At 28.6% G+C, this 20,667-nt stretch overlaps 2 protein-coding genes across 2 annotated transcripts; one reads left to right on the top strand and one right to left on the bottom strand.

Annotated features, from left to right (window-relative positions):
- Positions 1–2,765: 2,765 nt before the first annotated feature.
- On the bottom strand, positions 2,766–6,890 carry LOC103493475 (60S ribosomal protein L18a-like protein). The gene is made up of 4 exons (XM_008454218.3): positions 6,590–6,890; positions 5,398–5,473; positions 3,963–4,077; positions 2,766–3,257 (listed from the first exon to the last, which is right to left on the bottom strand). Exons 1-4 carry the CDS (start codon positions 6,798–6,800, stop codon positions 3,198–3,200), a joined length of 462 nt encoding a protein of 153 aa, XP_008452440.2. The 5' UTR covers positions 6,801–6,890; the 3' UTR covers positions 2,766–3,197.
- Positions 6,891–9,093: 2,203 nt separating this feature from the next.
- On the top strand, positions 9,094–12,411 carry LOC103493476 (protein DETOXIFICATION 19-like). Its single transcript, XM_008454219.2, has 7 exons — positions 9,094–9,570; positions 9,655–10,199; positions 10,328–10,414; positions 10,572–10,628; positions 10,721–10,959; positions 11,066–11,184; positions 12,099–12,411. The coding sequence occupies exons 1-7, from the start codon at positions 9,304–9,306 to the stop codon at positions 12,228–12,230; spliced, it is 1,446 nt and encodes a 481-aa protein (XP_008452441.2). The 5' UTR covers positions 9,094–9,303; the 3' UTR covers positions 12,231–12,411.
- Positions 12,412–20,667: the final 8,256 nt, after the last annotated feature.

Below are 20,667 nucleotides of genomic sequence, written 5' to 3'. Positions count from 1 at the left end.
TTAAATTTTTTTGTATATTCTTTAGCTGGGGAGTAAATAAAACATTATAGTGGCAAAAAAATTTTAGAGAATGTTATTGTAATCGAGGTAGGTGATTTTTGTTTGATTTTTTTTTTTTTGATATTATTATTTTGGGTTATTCCTATTAGAGAATTGAGAAACACTTGTATAGGCCTACCACGTGGCTCCTCTCTCACTCTTTGTTTGGTAGAGATGCATGTGCTTTTGAATAATATCACCAAACATCACATCAACTTAGAAATTTTATTTTGACAAAGGAGGTTGCAAAATATGACTTCGCCTTCTCAAACCATGGCCATTTGAATATTGGAAAAAAATGCTGGAAAAGTGCATTTGTTTTTCTTCAAAAAAAAATTATTTTTGGAAAACGTAATTTGAATTTGTGGCCTCTTAAAGAAAACTCATATAACTATACATATTTAAATCTACGAGTGAAATATATTTTTGGGTATATACCTATGAGTGAAAGCCCAATGTCTTATTTTTACTCTTTTATTTATTTTTAATGTGTGCTAAGAAGCAAATTTTATCTATCAACTCTTATAGGTACTTTTTGAAAAGTTTGTAGCTTTAAAACCATGTGATGAACTATTTATATGATATAATCAAACCATGAAGGAACGTAACAAAGGTCTTGGAAGTCGATTGAGACCCAAACATCCAAGTATTCTCCCTCGAACCAATCCTCCTCCTTCAAACATAGAGGGAGTTGTGGTTTTTTAGATCGAGGTTTTTTAGATCGATGCCTCAAGAATTAATATTTCCCTTGGAAAAATGTTGCTGCTAAAGAGAGAGGGTCTTGGAGGGGGTGGCACATTTGTTTAGTCACTAAAGATTGATTCAAACCTTGTTAGAGATATGGAGGAAAAAGATAGCTTAATTAAGCTTTTCAAAATGAAATAATAGATATTATGTTCGCTTGTATCTAATCCAATTTTGATTCTTCCTAAGTTATATATGAAGTCTATGAGTAAGCAACCTAAGCAAGAGAATAGATAGTTGGATTTTCTTTTCTTTGGTTCATCATGTCAACAATTATGGACATATCACATGTGAGTTGTTCAGGAAAATCTGCCATGTAATCTCTTAAGAAAAAAATAATGTTTTAACAAACTTTTCGATTAAATATATTTACTTCATTCACTAGGAATCTTCTCATTTTACCCTTCTTAAATAAAATAAACTAAAATATCATACGATATTCAATTTAATATATAAAATAAATAAATGAGATAGAGAATGTAATCTCCAACCACGGAGATGTGGGGATTTTCTTTGCCTCATTAGGGATGGATCTCTCTATTAGAAAAATTGGCATCTAAATGAAACTCAACTATTGAAAACATACATATTCGACCAAAGAGATTAGAGATCAAATTTTGCTAAGTGATCCGAAGTGTTCAGAAAAGAAAATGTAAAAATGGTCATTTTAATTTTATGGTTTGGAAAAGAAAAAAGAATGTGAATGGAAAAATATTTTAAAAGAAATCAATTTAGATGCTAAAATAACAATTTTAACAGATTGATAAACTAAATAATAACAATAACATTGAAGTAAAGAAGAACATTTTGCACAAATGACAACATCCCTCGTACCAGTTTGCTTTCAAGGACGGTAGATTTCCTCCCATCTAAAAGTAGATGATTCGATAAATGTTTTAAGAAAGTTTTAATGCTGTAGCTCAACAATCATTTTTTTTTCTTCTAAATGCAAGGATTAAAATGTTGTTATATTTATGTGTTCTAAAAAATAATGTTATATTTATGCATAAGCATTAAATATTATCAAACTCCTCTTCTGAATGCTTCATGAAGATGCTTCACACACATTTTGTAAAATACTTTATAAACAAGAGAGAATTTATAAACAAGAGAGAATTAATCAGAACTAAAGCTTTCACTTTTTAACACAAATATTATAAAAATCTATAATAATACTAAGAAAGTAAACTAAAGATATACTTATCTATATAAATCTATCTTTGGGTATTAAGCACATTGCAAATTATTTTAGTTTAAATTGAAAATAGTAAATATCGCAAAAAAAGAAATTTCGAACCCCAAACATGGAATGCATTATTATATAGCCCAACCCATTTACTTAAGTTGCGACCAAAAATCCTCTTAATCATATAATAAGGTAATTGTAATATGCAACGATATTAGAGCTAATAAACAAGTGTAGCAAATATTAAAAAAATGCAAAAATAAAAAAGTCTACCAACACTATAACAAATAAACTTGTATGGTCTATCAATAATAGACCCCAACGATATGACCTATCACTGATAGACAATGAAAGTCTATCAACAATTTGATAAAAGTCTAACACCGATAGACTTTGATATATTTGTAATTTCTTTAAAATATTGTTATATATGCTAATAGTTTTAATTTAAATCATTATATTTACAATTGTTTCTGATATCCATGGAGGAGAACGACAGGATCTTTAGAATTGAATTCAAATAAAGAGAAAATCTATATTTCAATTATTTATTGATTTTTTTTCCTTAATTAGAAACAATTTCATAGATGGTATGAATTTACCTATATTTCAATTATCTGAAGAATGTAAAACAAATAGTAAGTGCACACCAATAAACAGAACTTCCTACCTTACCTAGACTGAGGTGTGTGAAAATGTCTTTACCTTTGAAGACCATCCATCAGGCAGAGCAACCTCCTCGAGGAACATGCAATCTTGATTGGTAAAACAGTTTTCTGTTTTGATGTTCAAATGCTTATTCCAAACAAGCAGAAAGAAATATATTTACCAAAGGATAAGTAGGTTTCTACACATGAGTTTAAGATGAATAGTCATCATAACACATATCGTAGATTTAAAACAAATAACATGATTTTGCAGCATGGCACAGCTTCTTAGGGGCACAACATGGAAACAACCACTAACCAATATCTATACACCACAAGAAATTAAGCTTCTCCCGAGGAAATCTTTCCTGACGATCATGACAATGGCCAATGTGGCGTCGGGAGAAATTTTCCAGAAGCTTTTCGGAGTTTTCCCAATGAGTTTATCCATTGGGAAAAGTGTAATTTCTTGTAGTGATAGGCTCTCACAGATTCAGGTTTCAATGGAACTAAGCTTGCCCATGGGCTCTGTCAGTTCATACATATTTGCAAACTGTACAATACTTTAAGTTTAGGATTGGTTACCAGACATCAGCTTCCCTTGTTGCACCGAATATAATTGCAAGTGTGGCAATAACAGCCTGACATGCAACATAATAATATTAGCTTGCAACGGTGGTGGATCAAGACATTTATGTCAGGGGCACAAATTCATATGCATACACATTTACAAATAGCCGAGCATTTTTTTTCATAATAAAAACATCAAACGCAGAAATCTAAATTGCAATAGTGTCAGCCAAAAACAACGAGGTACCGGGCTAACTTGGTTAATGAGTAAAGATATATTAAATACTATTGCGTTTACTAATAAAATTGAGGGGGCCGCGTCCCCGTCTAACCCCTACGTGGAGCATTTTCTGGCATTTAGTGTTTAAGAAAATAAACAGTTCTAATAGAAAATAAAAGGAAAGAGAATAAATGAACTTATTCCGGATGACTTATGACTTATATACTAACTCATTTTATAACAATTTTTTTTAGTTAAAGCTTTCCAACAAGTAATAATCTTTATAGAAAGAAGCAAGTAACAAATCAAGTTTGTTTACTGTCAAACGTTGCTCAAGATACTAAAAGGTCTAGTTTTTGACAAATTACAACCATCGACTCCCGAATGCCTTTTCCTGCTTTAACCAACTAATCCAATATATCTTTTGGCAAGTTGCAAAGAAATATAACAGAAAAATCAGTTCTCGTGATTAAACCTATTGCAGAACTATATTGGAGATATAAGAACATCGTCATGAAGCTGAAGAAGTCTAAAATAATAATGAAAAGTTACTCACAGCAATTGAGCAGGCAACATATCCTGGTTTCTCACGGTAGTCAACCCTGCCACATAGTATAAGAATTGCTCCAGCATACCATGGGATAGCAGCAAGGAAGAAACCAATAATAAACCTGAAAAACACAGTATTCTTTTTTATCAGGCCACTCATATGTAGACACAAAAATCTGGGAAATTTTTAAATAGCAAGATAAAGAAAAGAATGCATGACACACTAGCAATTCTATCATTCCAATCTAGAAGCTGATTGGTTTTAGTTCATAAGATGGAAGTTGTAGTGATATGAATCAAGACTCCCTTGCGTTACCTCCTAGATGAATCACGTGTTAGCATTGAATTCTCACATTCATGAGGAGGTAAACTCAATTAAGGAGATTCAAGCAGCAACAATTGATTAGAGGATTTATAATTGGAGTCAGCTGAGGCTATGGGATCAAACCAATTTAGTTTTGTAATTTGTTTTATTTTGTAAAAACATACCTTATTTGTGGGCTTTTATTTTTAGACCCATACATATTTATTTGAGTTTTAGCTCCTTTGAGTTAGTGGTAAAATAGACTTTTTTTGTCTTTTTTAGTACAATAGTTTGGGTATAAAGTATTGGAAACATTAGTTTGTTATATTTTGAAGATCTGGGGTTTTCTTTCAATAAAAATTCTCTGATAGATGACAGAGTCTCATCGTCATTCTTTTGCAATTTTTGACTCAATGTTGCATGCCAAAAACATTCAGGTAAGTTTGATCACCTTGCTTGTAAAGTTTCCGAACTTGGAGTGAGGAATTAGTTCTCCTTATCTCTCGATCTTTGATCAAAGAGTGATCCAAATAGAATCCATTCCCTTGGATTGTTGTCAAATTAAATTGGAAGTTTTAGAATTTGATGCTAGGGGTTCACCAACTGGATTTCTAATTTTCAAATCCTAAGGTTTTCATATCATGTAGCATTCGCATCATCTTACGGATTGATAACTTTCTGACCAAATAACCACTGACACTTTAAAATGCCTAGAGGTGTTTGACCTACAAACTTCAAGTGCGTGGAGTGGACTATGATAGCACACTTTGTGTTTGGGACTCCAATTATAATAATTAGTATTTTCAACTATTATAACATATAATTAACTACATATTACCATTTTAAATCCCTCCTCAATATAGTGCATGTTATTTCTTATTCATCTTCTTTTTCTCTCTTTGTTACAATGTTTACTATTTCACACTCAAACTAAAGTAATCTATACTCCAAACATAGAATATTATAAACTACAAAGTATTATAACTCACAGGCTATAACGACCACTAATTATTACAACCAACTCAGCCCCTCTAAACGCCCACTTATTGTGGCAATAATGATATCACCTGGCTTGTTTATGATGGCAATGCTAGTGTAATGTAAATGATGATAAAGTCCAACAATTATGGCTACTTACAGGAACCACCCAATGCCAATGCCACAGCAAGGAAGGGGCGGCTCTCTCACTGGTCTTCCTTCAACAATAGCATATCCTGGAAGAATTCATAAATAGATAAATAAAAGAAAATTTTGAGTTACAACTTTTGTCTTTGTACTGATATATGTTAAGCAAATCCGAGAGTCTATTTTAGAAGAAGTTACACAAAGTTACAGCCAACAAAAAGAAACTAAAGAAAATTTTATAGTGCAACAACAAATCTCAGAGAGAAAAAGGGTTGAATATGAATATATAAAACCATGGCATTTATTTTCACCCATATTCGTCTCGAAATGCAAAAGGGAAAGAGAGCATACGCATTTCAGAATGCTAAAATCAAGAATTTCAAGAGTCAAAAGAGAATCAACTTTTGTTATGTACATGTTTGGTAGTGATTTTGAAATGGTTAAAATCACTTTCATCATGCCTAAAATCACTTTGGAATACACTTTTAATAACTTAAAAATCAATTCAATATTTCATTTTACACCTTTTAAACGAAGATTTCATATTATTACAATTAAAAGCGTGTTTTAGAGTGATCTTGAACATGACAAAAGTTATTTTTCACTGTTCCAAAATCACTCCTAAACATATAATAAGAATCCTACCAAAGTTTTTGTCGAATGTTTGCCATAACAAAAAGCTTCAAAGTAAATAACACTGATAAACTACAATACTTCATTGTGAGCGTTGTTAAGTATGATCATAAGTTAGAAGTGGCTTCCTACTCTATTCTATTTTTTTCTTTCTTTCAATTTTGAATTATAAACTTCCAAGCAGACCCCAATATAAAAGCACACTTTCAGAACAAGAAAAGGCAGGATCTAATCTCAAGCTCAACAAAAACCTAGTACTAGCAGGAACTAGAAAGCTGAAGGTTAAATTCCAAATGAAATTACAGATAACAAAATATATGACGACTAAATGATTATTAATCCATGTTTGGCACTTCAGTAGATGATAATTTCAAGATTCGGACGGAACTAGGTTATTCAAGTGATTAGAACAACCTTTTACTGGAGTACAACTAAAGACATTTGACATAGCAACAAAGATCAGTAGTTCAAGTCAACGGAAAGGCATGAGATCGAAGACATCGTACAAGAAGCAAAAGAAAAATCTGACACCAGATTAACAAGTGAGAAAAGATTGAGAAAGAAGAGGTTACCGGGTACAGCTTGATAGCCGTGAGCATAGTGCTGATATTGAGAAGGATCGTCGGAGTCGGAGAGACCAGGCGGGCGAGTAGGCTGAGGGAATCCGACGGGAGGATAATTAGCGACGCCTTGGAAGGTTCCGTAGTGAGGATGGGCGGAATTGGATTCGTGATGGTGGTGGACGACGACACCCACAGCGGCGGATTTGTCTTCTTGGCTCATTCTCTCTCTCTAGAAACGAAACCGTCGGCCGAAATGGATCAAATTGAGAACATGAGGGATCCTATTAAAATTAATTTTTTTAAAACCTCAATAGTAGAAAGTGGGTGATATTTTGTTATATTTAAAAAATCGAATTTTTTTTAATAAATTTCTTGAACAATTATACGATATTTTAAATTTAAAAAATAACCATTTAAAAGAAAATAGAAAAACAAAATGACTACTTTGCATAATTAATCAACACATACCATAGTAGTTAAGTGCAAAACTAATAATAATATGACGATAGTGAGTAAGTTCCCAACTAATTTATCAAAGGATAGTGTTCTCTTCTCACACTCACTATTTTCATTTTTCACTCTTTCGCTCGAGCTTGCCTCTCTAAACTCTAACAATACAAATCGTGAACGTGTCTATAGTGTTCTAACAATCTATCCTTCGCATATCAATCCTCTCGAATTATTCGTTATAAGAAAACCTTAGGATTAAAGTGGATAAGCAAATAGATGACGTGTAATGTTTGAAAGCAAACAAAACTTTCCATTCACATCTTAATGCAAGTTGTATATATATATTTTTCTTAAAACATATACTCTAAAAGTTTTAATAAAAGGAACAGTCATAGATCTAAGTATGAACATATATATAATAAAATTTAATTAGCATAACTTTTAAAAGTTGATGAGTATTTCTAAAATAAAATATAATTAATAAATTTCTTCCAAATAAAATTAATAATTAGATTTTTTTTATATGTTTATTTAAAATTGATGTAGGTGTATTATATATTCTAAACCAAAACACCCCAAATTTCATCCTAAATTAATAGTATTTTGAAATTTTCTTAAAAATTAGGAGGACAAAAGTTGGAGATATTTTCTTGATTTAGGGACATTTTTTTAATACAAGTACAATAAAATATATAGCAAAATTTCATATTTTAAGTATGATAAAAATTTTAAATTTTACTATATTTTGTAAATATTTTTAACTTTTTTATTATTTAAAATAATTTTTTCTATAATTTACCGGTAAAACATGTTAAAAATATTTTTAACTTTTAGAATATTTATGAAAGTATCTATTTAGTCTCTCAACTTTTATTCTTTTTATAAGTAAAGTTTAGGAACTAAACTTTAATAAATATCAATTTAGGGATTCTAAATAATCAGATAATGTGAACAATGCAGACTATCTAACCCAAATTGTAAGGGTTGGATTGGGTTAAATCTTTTATGTTTTTTTTTTCGAGTTGAGTTGGGTTCTAGCTGCATTTTTTAAAATATAGGTTGACTCAACCCAACGCAACTCAAATTTCTAATCTTATTAAAATGTATGTAACAAAAATACAATAGTTCATACAAATTATTATAGTTTTGAAGTTTATAAACAGTATATATAGAATTTTGATATTTAACATTTGAGTTTAATTTGCTATTAAAATGTGTTGTAACTCAAAAATTTGGATTAGTCTAAAAAATCTCTAACCCAACTCAGCCTATCTACAACCCTACGACAATGTTGTCTCTATAATCGAAATAATAATATTAACTAATGATTTTTTTTACACGTGGTACACATTGCTCCCATGAGAAAAATCATCCATAACATTATTTAATTAGGCAGAGATAGAGTACAAACATAACATAATATTCAATGGGCCATTGATTCATTAAATTCTGTCTTATAGAGAGGTAGCAAAGTCAAGGAGGGATTTCAATTGTTTTATTATTTTACACAAAGTTTTAGCCTCACTAAAACATGGAAATTGTGAGAATACAAAAATATTTTGGTAAGTATCTGAATGATAATGAGGAAGTTCGGAGGGATATGATTAATCGGCTCTCTACCACACTTACTTGTACGATCCTCGTTTATTTTATTTTATTGAGCAGGTAATTAGAGAGAAGAAAAAAAAATGAATTTTAATATACTATTTTTTAGTACAACAAAGAAACATGGCCAGAAAAACATAATTAATCGATAATAAATGGTTCTCAAGCCATATAGCATGAGAATTGAATTAGGTTGAGGATGAAACTATTAAGATGAAAATCATGATGAATGGAGTCATCAAACACCTTAATCTCGTGTCTAAATTTAGCATTCCCAACGGAAGATTTAGGCTTTAGAGAATCAATTTTGTTAAAAAAGAGACACATTAGGTTCAATAGTTGAGAGTCATGCATTAATAGATGTCATTTTCTTGTTGGTTGATTAATAATTATATTTAATGTCAATTTCTTGTTGGTTGGTTAATAATTATATTCATTGAAGAAGAAGAAGAAGAAGAAGAAGAAGAATGAACGATATCCGTTTGGTGAATTAAACATGAATGAGTTACATGTGTTGTTTCCACCATGTTTATTATGCATCAGCTTCTTGATCTTTTTCTTCCCACTCCTCATTTTTGTCTATAAATTCCAATTCACAGCTTTTCCATAAGCATCAAACCCATACAACAACCATAGCAAGCAACAAGCAAGAGCAACAACACATCATAATGCTGGAAAACCCATATGACCCTCTTCTCCAACTAACCCATGCCCGCGACGATGGAACTCACCAGCCCATATGGTGGAAGAAACTGTTGGACAAAGAGGAGGTCAAGAAACAGCTCGCCATTTCCTTTCCAATGATTCTCACTAATGTCTTCTATTACCTAATCCCTTTGATTTCCGTCATGTTCGCCGGTCATCTTGGCGAGCTCGAACTCGCCGGAGCGACTCTCGCCAATTCCTGGGCTACCGTCACCGGATTCGCTTTCATGGTTGGTCCTCCCTTATTTTTGTTTGAATTTCTTTCAGTTGCTTTATTTAATTCCTTGTTCCAACCATTTATCTTTAAAATCTAGACGGGGCTGAGCGGTGCATTGGAGACACTCTGCGGCCAAGGTTTTGGGGCGAAATTATACAGATTCTTAGGGATTCATCTGCAAACTTCTTGTATAATCTCCTTCTCCTTCTCGATTGTCATTTCCATTTTATGGTTCTACACAGAACCCGTCTTGAAATTGCTTCAGCAAGATCCTGATGTATCAAAAACGGCGGCTCGGTATGTGAAATTTCTGGTTCCTGGGCTTTTTGCTTATGGGTTTTTACAGAACAGTGTGAGGTTTATTCAAGCTCAGTCGGATGTTATGTTTCTGGCTGTGTTCTCTGGAATTCCTTTGATTCTTCATCTGGGTGTTGCTTATGCTTTTATGAACTGGACAAGTTTGGGGCTTGAAGGAGCTGCTTTGGCTGCTTCCATTTCATTGTGGGTGGCTTTTCTGATTGTGGCCATTCATGTGTTTAAGTCTCAGAAATATGAACTTACATGGGGAGGATTTTCTGTTGAAGCTTTTGATTACATATTTGTTAATTTGAAACTGGCTTTGCCCTCTGCTGCAATGGTTTGGTTAGTGCTTTTGACTTTTGAACTACTTTTGTGTATTTATTCATGTGAAGACTTTTTTTTTGTTCTTTTTGTTTTTTGTTAATTGGGTCAGTGATGTTGATGGATTTCGTTTTTATTTATGTGAACAGTTTGGAGTATTGGGCATTTGAGATTCTTGTGTTCTTGGCCGGATTGGCTCCAAACTCAGAAACAAATACATCTTTAATTGCAATTTGGTAAGAATAATCCTATATGTTCCTTTTTGTATGTTGCATTTTTAGTGACAGATCTACTATAACAATTTGAAAAGTGCTATTGAAGTAGTCAAAACACAGTACAAATCTGTTTCCAATAATTAACTAAGATCTTCCTTTGGAATGATGTGTTGAAAAGTGTAAACACCGAAGCCATTGCCTACATGATCACATATGGACTGAGTGCAGCTGCAAGGTATACAAGATTTTCATTCTCCTTTTTTACTTCCTTTTACTACATGGCCTCCATAAGTTTCATAACAAACAAGAGACAACTTTATTGGGCAGCACAAGGGTGTCAAATGAGTTAGGGGCAGGCAATCCCGAGAAAGGAAGACAAGCCATGTTTGTTACTCTTCTACTTTCAATTCTTCTTGGCCTTACAGTCGTCCTTCTTTTGGCATTTGGCCACAACATTTGGGCTGGATTCTTCAGTGATAGTCCTGTTATTATACAAGCCTTTGCCTCCATGACACCCCTTCTAACTATTTCCGTGCTTGCCGACTCTGTGCAAGGCGTATTATCAGGTTCCCGTTAATGCATGCTCTCGCTATTGCTATCGCTATCACTCTCGTTTTTACTTTTGTTCGTTTGACATGTTAGTGACTGAAATGTATTGTAAAACGACTGCAGGGGTGGCTAGAGGATGTGGGTGGCAACACATGGTTGTGTTTGTAAACTTGGCTACATTCTATCTTGTTGGTATTTCAACAGCAGTTTTTCTGGAATTCAAATTGAAACTTTATGCTAAGGTAATGTAAATTTTTGAATTGTTTCAAATTAAACAATCTTTCATATAAGGTAGGTTAAATTAACAATAAGGATTCATATTAGTATTTTACGATGTTTGAAAGTATAGGAACTGAATAGAGAGTAATAAACAAAATTCTGGGACTAGAATATGAACTAAACTTGAATCCTAAGCTCCGGAGTCGGGAGTCAACCTAATATAGATTGAGCCGAAATTTCAATTTTTTTTTCCTAATCTCTTGAAAGTTTTCAAAATTTTGAGATTTTTTTTTTAAAATAAAAACAACTAGCTATAGCTCTAGAGAAATTATTTATGTTTTAGGGTTTTCAAGAAACCACAGTTTTGTTGTTTACTCCGTTCTATTTTGGTTGATTATAGCTTAATTATGTTAGTCAAAATTTCATTAACTAATTACCATAACTAACTAATTACCATAACTTCCATCAATTTTCATAAAATTGTTTAAAATTTTCATCGATACTTCAACAAAACCGGAACCTCTATATTTCCATCGTTGTCAATATTTCGAACATTATTAACTCATTTAGTTTAGATATATATCTTCGACCTAAACGTCCCAATGTTATGATCAACAAACAAAGAAATAGAAAACATAAACAATATTTCACTTATAATGTATTAGCAACATACACTTTAATAAATGGAGAAGACAAATTTTATTATTAAAAAGAAATATCAAATTTAAAGTTTTACCGGTGGTGCCTTTAGAGGTAGAGAATTTATGCATATATGTACAGTATACTCATCTAAACCGAAGAATCAAAATTATGATAAATATAATTACAACTTAGGTTTAGAATTAGTGATTAACACATTTGAGATATTGTAAGATAAATGTTTGATCAAAATGGATTGGGTTGTTGTTGTGACAAATATAATGTGTTTTTGGTGCAGGGGTTGTGGATTGGGTTGATCTGTGGTTTGGTATGCCAAACTTTGACCCTATTGATATTAATAGTTCGATCAAAATGGACGAGAATTGAGCTCTCTGATCATCAACACAAACCAAGTCCAACCTTGTCTTAATTCTTAAGGAAGTTGATATTCAATAAACATCCTTGTCTTGGCTACTAATATTTCTTCCCATGCTTACTTAATCATACACATTGATTTTAGCACCATTAAATTTTTTTAAATTATTATATTATGTAGTAAAATTAATAATTATGTTTGCTATTCTGTTTAAATTTTTTCTTTTCTTTTTTTTTTTTTACTAGAAAAGCATGTTTGCTATTCTATGCTATGTTTTTGTTTCAATTTTGATCCAATTTTCATTTTTTCATCCATTGATTTTGATGTTTAATTTTGGTACTTGAGGTTGTATTGTATATATGTAATTTGTATGATTTGAATTCTTGATCCGACCTAACTCTAGATTTTGAAGGATTTCAAATTCTAACGAATTTTCTTTAAAACTTTATGAGCCAAAATGTTTAGTTTTTGCAAGATTTCAAAGAACTTCAAACTACATTACGTAATTGACCTTATTATCTTTTAATTTTCAAGTAACACATTCTTAGATGAAGAGTTATATCGGTAAATTGTTAAGTTTCTTTTTGTTTTTTTAATTACCATTTAAGAAAACAAGGAAATTTTTTGTTGTATTTTGACATTATCCTAATAATAATAAGACTTCCACATCCTAAATTAAGGCCTCTTGTCTCCACCACACAACCAAAAAACCTTGAAATAGCCAACTCCTCCCTCTCCCTAACCTTTAAAACATAACCAAAACTTTTCTCCCCATTCACACACCACACCCCCTTGGGTAAATTGAATTTCCATAGGCAAACTCACGACACACACACAAGGACCGAGCGAAAAAGGAAGAAAGAGACAACGACGACCGCCAACATGCAACTTGTCATGAATTTAGGTAAAATGTCAAGAACATCTAGAATTGTTTCCATCACGACCATGATTGTTGCTACTCTTAGCCTTGTCATTGTCTCTCTTCCGATGGGGGCAGAAGCTATCCCGCTCGTCGGTCCGATCGCCCAATGCATCCAAGGGTGTACAAGATCATTGTCAACCTTAACTCCTGGTTATTGCATGAATATTTGTGGAGCGGAGTATCACCCTCTAACAAACCCTATACAGGATACTCATCAAAAGCATCATGTTCAAGTCGAACATCATCATGAGCATCATGTTCATTTCGAACATCATCATGAACATCGTCATGAACATCATCATGTTCAAGTCGAACATCATCATGAGCATCATGTTCAAGTTGAACATCATCATGAGCAACCTATTGATCATGGTGTTAATTAATATACCAATTTAGAGTGTGTGGTGTGTCATATTTTTTTAATTTCCCATTATTGATTTTTTACAACAATTGCGGGGAAGTGGATTGAACCCTTCAACCTCTATCTAGAGTAGAAGGTTATGCCAATTACGATTCAAAGGTCACTTGATTATTTTCCATTATTATTATTATTATTATTATTATTCTTATCATCATCATTATTAATAATGGAATTGTTGCAACTTTGAAATCCATTCGTTTTTAATGTGTTCATCTCAAATTTGACCTATTATTATTATACAGTTTCTCGAAGCTTTTACTTTTAGTTATTATCACCAAACGTGGGGTGAGAATTTGAACTTCTAAAGTATCGAGAGCATACTTGAAAATATATATTGAATACCAAAAGATGAAAAATCAAGTCAAATTTTTTTTTTAGTGTGAAATAAAATTTAATTTCATATCCCAAAACGTTGAAAGTTGTATTATTCAAAAACGTTGAAAGTTGTACCCTCGATTTCGCTAGAAAATGTTAATATTTCTACTCCTTTACCGTTTTTGACCCTTTCTCTTTAATTTTTATACAATTTGTAATTCAAATTATATAAAAATTTTAAATTGTTATTCTAATAAAGTATAAATTATAAATCAATATAAAAATAACTAAAACCAATAAAGAAAATTTTTCAAAAAAATAGTAAATATTTGACAAAATATTAAAAAAAAATAAAAGTTATATGCTAATAACTTTGGTACTTGAGAACAAATTAAAAGTAATATTAGATAGATTAAAAGATAATATATGTTTTAGCAAACAACCTAGATGTGTTCAAGATGTTCACATAATTGCGTTTTACATTTTCAAAAAAAAAAAAAAAAACAATCCTAAACGAAACCTTATTTTTATAGGTTCACTATAAGAATATTTTGTTTTCTTTATTGTCACAATCAAGTCAAATAAACGTGAGAGTCCAAAAAAAAAAAAACATAGATGATCGATTGAGATCAAATATATATATTATCAGCATCAACGTTAGAAACTCGGTTTCCACCTTAAGAATTGTAAAAAAATAATAATACCATAAACGATGGGAAAAGATATCACAAAATGTATGAAACGTACCAGGACTAAAATTGAATATATTTGAGTGTACATAGAATAAAGTCGAACAAATTTTAAAGTATAGAGACTAAAATAGTATTTAAATTTTAATATTATTAATTTTGAATAAAAAAATTGTTAAGTAACGAAAAAAAATATTTACAAAATTTCGTAATATTTTATCAAGGATAGATTTTGAAATTTTACTATATTTATAAATATTTTCAATAATTTTTCGAGAAAATCTATATTTAAATTTTTTTATTTTTTTTTGAAAAAAATGAAAATTTCCGTTAAATCTTCTTTTAAACAAAAACTTAGCAATTAATCACTCACATTTTTAAAAGCCTTTCTTTTCTTAACAATTTTTTTCCTTAAGCAAATTAAATTTACCATAATACAACAATTCATATAAATAATTTTTTTAAAAAAACTTTTTAATCAATTGTAATTACTTAAATGTTGTAAGCTAAGTTACGTCTGACTTTCTCATATTGCTCCAAACTAAAAAAAAAAAAGAAAACTACACAATCTTATCGTATAACTACTTTAATCAAAATAATTACGAAAGATGAAACATACGTTTATTAACATATATTTACGAGGATCAACTGTATTTTGAAGTTTTTTTTATCCATAACACCTTTTATAAAAAGTATGAGATGAATTTTTTAATTCAACCATTCAAATCTTAATCGTTTGATCGTGGATATATGTCTTAGATAGATGAAATAACGTTACGAATTGGATTAGAGATTTTTTTTTTTTTTTTTTTTGTTAATAGCATTAAAGAAAAATTTGAAAAGTATAGAACTCATAAATATTTGTAATTAGATTGTTATGTTTGGGTAGTTGATGAGCATACATAATTTTGTCTCTAAGCTATAAATGAAGGTATGTTCTAAAAAAAGATCACATAATTAAGAAAAATGGTGACAAGAGAAAGTGTATCTGTGAAGAGCTAATTGATGAATAAAAAGAAGTTTAATAATGGTTATATATATATATATATATATATATATATATATATATATATATATATATATATATATATATTCTTTTGAACTCGGTTAAGCTCTGGATATACATAAATTAAATTAAGAAAAGACAAAATTATAAATAGTATAAATAATAAAATTCAAAGTAGCAAGTAATACTATTATTGTATTTCAATTATTTGGAAATGATCATTTCCAATAATTGATATTTGAAAGAAATAGAAAGTGAGAAGCAAAGTTGAAGAGAAACAAAAACTATATTGTAACCAATAATAATATTTGGGAATTAAATACTTTGACTATAATTAAAGTGAACATCATGGAATTATGATTTTGGGTTTTTCCTTTGATCACAACCAACTACGACGTCTTAATAATTCAATTAGGTTATCTTTTAAGTTTGGTAACATTAAATTTATTACAACCATTGTTGATTCAATCTCCCTCTTTTTAGAATTAGAGGTCATATATATATATATATGTTAACGAGCTGAGTTCACTTTCATATTCAAAACAAATGGGAAATTAATTTTGAAATTTTCATATATATATATTAACTTGTCCACATCATTAATTTATCAACAATTTATTAGTGAGCAGCCTTATTAACATTTTTGTTTCTTCCTCCCAAAATTAGGCTTATAAACAATTACAAAATTTATCTTTTTTTATTTACGTTTTATCGATATTTAAAAAGACTGAGTTTCATTTGTGAAAGTTAAGGATACATTTTGATAACGTTTTCATTTTCTGTTTTTTGTTTCTTGTTTATTCTTTTTAGAACAAGAAACGAGATTTGATAAGTACTATTCTCCCTAAACCCTAAAAAAACAAAAACAGAAATTTGTTTAATAATCATTTTTTGTTTTTCTCATTTTCTGTGTTTTCTTAGCTTAAATATAATTTAATCTTGTAAAAAATATACAATATAAGAATTCATTAAAATATTAAAAAATAATTGTAAAATATTAACTTGATCAAATATTTAAATCCCATCGTAAAATTAAAAACAATAATACAATAGTTTTTATTAATCACAGGCTATTAAAATTTGATTTGAAATATTAATTTTCATTCAATTCATTTATCTTAAATGATATTGATTCAAATTAAATTCAAATATATTATTATGTAAATATTGTGGTTGTAAAATATTAAAAATAATCTAAATGATTATCTTAGTAAAAAAAATTATAATAAAAAATCCTAACCACTTTCAATGATATTAAAAATATTGAATTTAAATTTAAAATAACATATAAACATGCGTATTACAAAATTTTAAATTTTAAATTTTAAAAAACATTTGATTAATAAACATATTCATAGTTTAAATTTAAAAATCAAAATAATATATAAATTTAGATATTGAACAATTTAAAATTCAAAATTAAATTTAAACATGTAAATATAAAAAAAAATAATAAATATAGCTAAATAGAAAATAAATTCTACAATTAGATCTAAAATTTGAAAATAAAATAATACATTGATCTAACTATCGAAAATTTAAAATTAAACGAACATATAGTTATGAAAAATTAAGAGAAGAAAAAAATAAAAAGAAATTAAAAATATTAAACATATACATGAAAGATTAATGACTAAAGAAAAAGATAAACTAAAAAATAATAAACATATAAATATGAAAAATTAATAAATGAAGAAAAGATAAAATAAGTTAAAAAGTATAAAAATAATAAAAATAAAAATATCATCAAAAGTTGGAAATTGAATCGAAGATATTTAGGTAAAAAATGAACATAGGCATCACCAATGGGCCAATTTGAGATTTTTAAAGATAAGAAAAATAGAACGAAATAAAATGGAAACAAAATTTGGAGAAATTATTTTTCACCGTTTCTCTATTTTTGCCCAATTTTTAAAAACGTTCATAAAATATTGAAAACAAGAAACAAAAATTGTTATTATACACACATGTTTCTTAAAAATAAGAAACATAAACATTATCAAACCCTAGAGTTTCATTCGATAATCATTTTGTTTTCTTAAAATTAAGTCTATAGACACTCCTTGATTTTTATCTTTAAATTTTGTATGCGTTACGTTATAATTACCAAAAAATAAATATTATTACTATTATTTAGAACTCTATACGAGAATTTTTAGTTATTCTAAAATAATAATTAGTAAAAACTATTTACACCGAAAAAAATTACATCTCTCTTATAAATATTACATTATTTTTAATAACGTTCATGTCCTAATATTTCTACAAAACTATAAAATTGTTATCGGTATAGGTAGTGAATGGATGTTTCTTCTATGAATGAAATTTTTTTAACAACTTTGTCAATTATTTAGAAAAAAAAAATATCTTTATCCTCCTCAGTTCTCACCCATTTTTTCCATAATTCCAAACCCAAACTCTCAGTAATAACATATTAACATTATCGATTCGACATCGAAAAGTTGGTTCAATTACTCAATCATATATATAGTTTAAAAAATATACAAACCATGTGAACATGTATCAGGACATTTAACTTAAAACATGAATACTAGAATTGGTGTCGCCATTGTTAGAGTATTCAGAATTAATTAAACTGTGTAATAGTTTGACATTACGTTATTCAAACGTATGTTATTTAGCTTCATGTTAATTTTCTTTATATGTAAAAGTTGAATAGACCTCTTTAGATTTTTATCTAAATTATTTAATGTTCTTTTAACCTTTGTTGTATGCTGACAAATTCTAAATAAAATATTTCTCCACTTCTCTCCATTTCTCTTTCTCTCTCTCAAATTATCTCTAACTCTATAAGAATCATTGTTTTGAAAATTATACCAAAATGAGAAATTCAAAATTTTAAATTTATGTTTAGTAGGTTCATAAAATTTTAAAATTTTAAAAAAAAATGGAGACTAAATCAATAATTTTGGAACTAGATTATTAAGTTTGTAATTTAACTGAAAATAATTAAATATATTGAATTAAAAGTTAAGTTCTGAACTGTGTGATAAGTAAACAATTGACAAACTCTCACCATATATATGAGTTTATGTATTTGGATTTAATTAATTAAGTTTGGATAAAGATATTGGACCATGTTTGTCTTATATACATTATTTTTCAAGTCTAAAGCTTGTCAACAAATTATTAAACTCAATTTCTCTTTTTTCTTTCTCGAAGTCGAGATATCTAATTTACCTGAAACATCTTTGTCCTCATATACATACAGATGTTAATTGAGTTAAACTTTATTGACAAACTCAATTTCTTTTAATTACATAGTACCTCAAATCTTATAATTTTCTCGAAAATGTATAATTTTGATAGTGATCTTTATATTCAATTGTTTAGGTTTGTGTTATAATTTAGCTAAACTCACATCTCAAACATATGAGAATCCAAGATTTTTAAACTCGAACGTGGATAGAAATGTTGATAAAAATATCGATAAAATATACCAAATTACTAAAGCTTAGCTAAAACGAGTTTTACATATGAAATAACCTAATAAAACTAATTAACATAGATTGAGGTGTTATCCCATTATTGATATTAAATACAAACAAGAGTCATTTTTATGATCTCTTATATATTAAAAGACAATATTTTTGTTACATTATTTGTAAGTTATCATATTTTTCTTTGTCGAGTGGTTGTTAACGGTCGAGGTTAGGTATTTGTTCGAAAGACAATATATGGAGGTGACTTTTTAATTTTTAGTTACAAAATAAAAATCATTCATATATTTAAAACATAAAATCTTAAGTTGAATAAGTGCAAAATGAATATTGATACAAGACCTAATTCTTCGAGATAAGATATGCAATAGATGTCAATTAAATACATATGTCGGGCAAACATGGTTACACATATTGAATTAGTGCTTTGGTTCTTCTAACGTACATATGAAATGTACATGTATAAGAAAAACGAAACAAATACTAACATTTATATGCTTGAAAAATAATTTTGTGAAGATCCAAAGTTTTGAGAAAGTGCAAACAAGAGAATAATTTAGTTGAATGAAAATACAGTAAAACAGAATATTAACATATATTAATTTGATAACTTCATTGCTAGAACAAGTTTTCTCTCTATGCACTGGCTAGAAGATTTTTTTTTTTTTTAAAACTATAATTAATTTTATCATGATACGAATAAAGATAAATGATAATTTATCGCATTTCTATCGTAGATAAATTATAATATTATTTTACTACATTTATAATTATACTTTCAACAATTACGTTCATTTAAAATAGTTCTTATAAATAAATACTTAAGAAAATAATCATTCATATAAATTGGAGTTTGTATCAATTAAAATTTTGAACTAATAAACGTGTCAATTTAAACCATAAAAATTCGTAAATGGAAGACAAAATATTGATGGGAACATTTATTTCTACTTATAAGTAATTATTCAATTTAGTTATGAATCAAGTTTCTATTTCTATTTATAAGTAATTATTCAATTTAGTTATCAATCAAGTTTTGTTTGAGAATCATTCATACACTAACTCTGATCATTCATCTAGTTAGTGAACATTGATCCACCTATGAATTTTAAAGGCAATCTTTATGAATAAATTGTCTAAATTTTTTTCGACTTAAAAATATTAGAAATTTAATTGATATAAATTAGATTACTTTTAAATATAACAAAAAAAATCAAAATATTTATAATAAATATAGCAAAAATGTCACCGTATATCTACGGTTGATCGTAATAAACTAAGATAAACTACAATATGTGTCAATTGTATCATGGTGGACATAGATTATTGTAGTTTCGTGGACTATCACAAATAAGTTATAATATTTTGCTATATTTGTAAGTAACTTTAGAAATTTTGTTATTTAAAATAATTTTTCTATAAATTAAAAGTTTGTCATATATTTATTGAATAGAATATGGATAAGAGTAAGAGATTTTTTAGTACAATCAAAATATTAGAATGTGTTGATATTAATATATGAAGATTTCAATATTAAGAATTTTCAATGTATATCAACAAGATATCAATATCAAAAAAAAATTATGTAGGTCACGAAGTTTGTATAAAAAAAAAAAATAAATGGATGATTAAGTTGGTTTTAGTCTTAACATTTTGTTTGCATTTTATAATGTGGAA

The sequence above is a fragment of the Cucumis melo genome, chromosome 7 (assembly GCF_025177605.1).
Source record: "Cucumis melo cultivar AY chromosome 7, USDA_Cmelo_AY_1.0, whole genome shotgun sequence".
Lineage (NCBI taxonomy): Eukaryota > Viridiplantae > Streptophyta > Magnoliopsida > Cucurbitales > Cucurbitaceae > Cucumis > Cucumis melo.
Note: the sequence above shows the minus strand (reverse complement) of the source record. Positions and strands in the feature narration are given on the sequence as shown.

Excerpts from the sequence above, each read along its gene's own strand:
- LOC103493475 (XM_008454218.3), bottom strand. The coding sequence starts at position 6,800 with ATGAGCCAAGAAGACAAATCCGCCGCTGTGGGTGTCGTCGTCCACCAC. Across the intron at positions 5,474-6,589 it reads CGGCTATCAAGCTGTACCCG|GATATGCTATTGTTGAAGGA; the intron begins GTAACCTCTTCT and ends GAATTCTTCCAG. Across the intron at positions 4,078-5,397 it reads ATTGGCATTGGGTGGTTCCT|GTTTATTATTGGTTTCTTCC; the intron begins GTAAGTAGCCAT and ends TGTGTTTTTCAG.
- LOC103493476 (XM_008454219.2), top strand. The coding sequence starts at position 9,304 with ATGCTGGAAAACCCATATGACCCTCTTCTCCAACTAACCCATGCCCGC. Across the intron at positions 10,629-10,720 it reads GGACTGAGTGCAGCTGCAAG|CACAAGGGTGTCAAATGAGT; the intron begins GTATACAAGATT and ends TTTATTGGGCAG. Across the intron at positions 10,960-11,065 it reads TGTGCAAGGCGTATTATCAG|GGGTGGCTAGAGGATGTGGG; the intron begins GTTCCCGTTAAT and ends AAACGACTGCAG.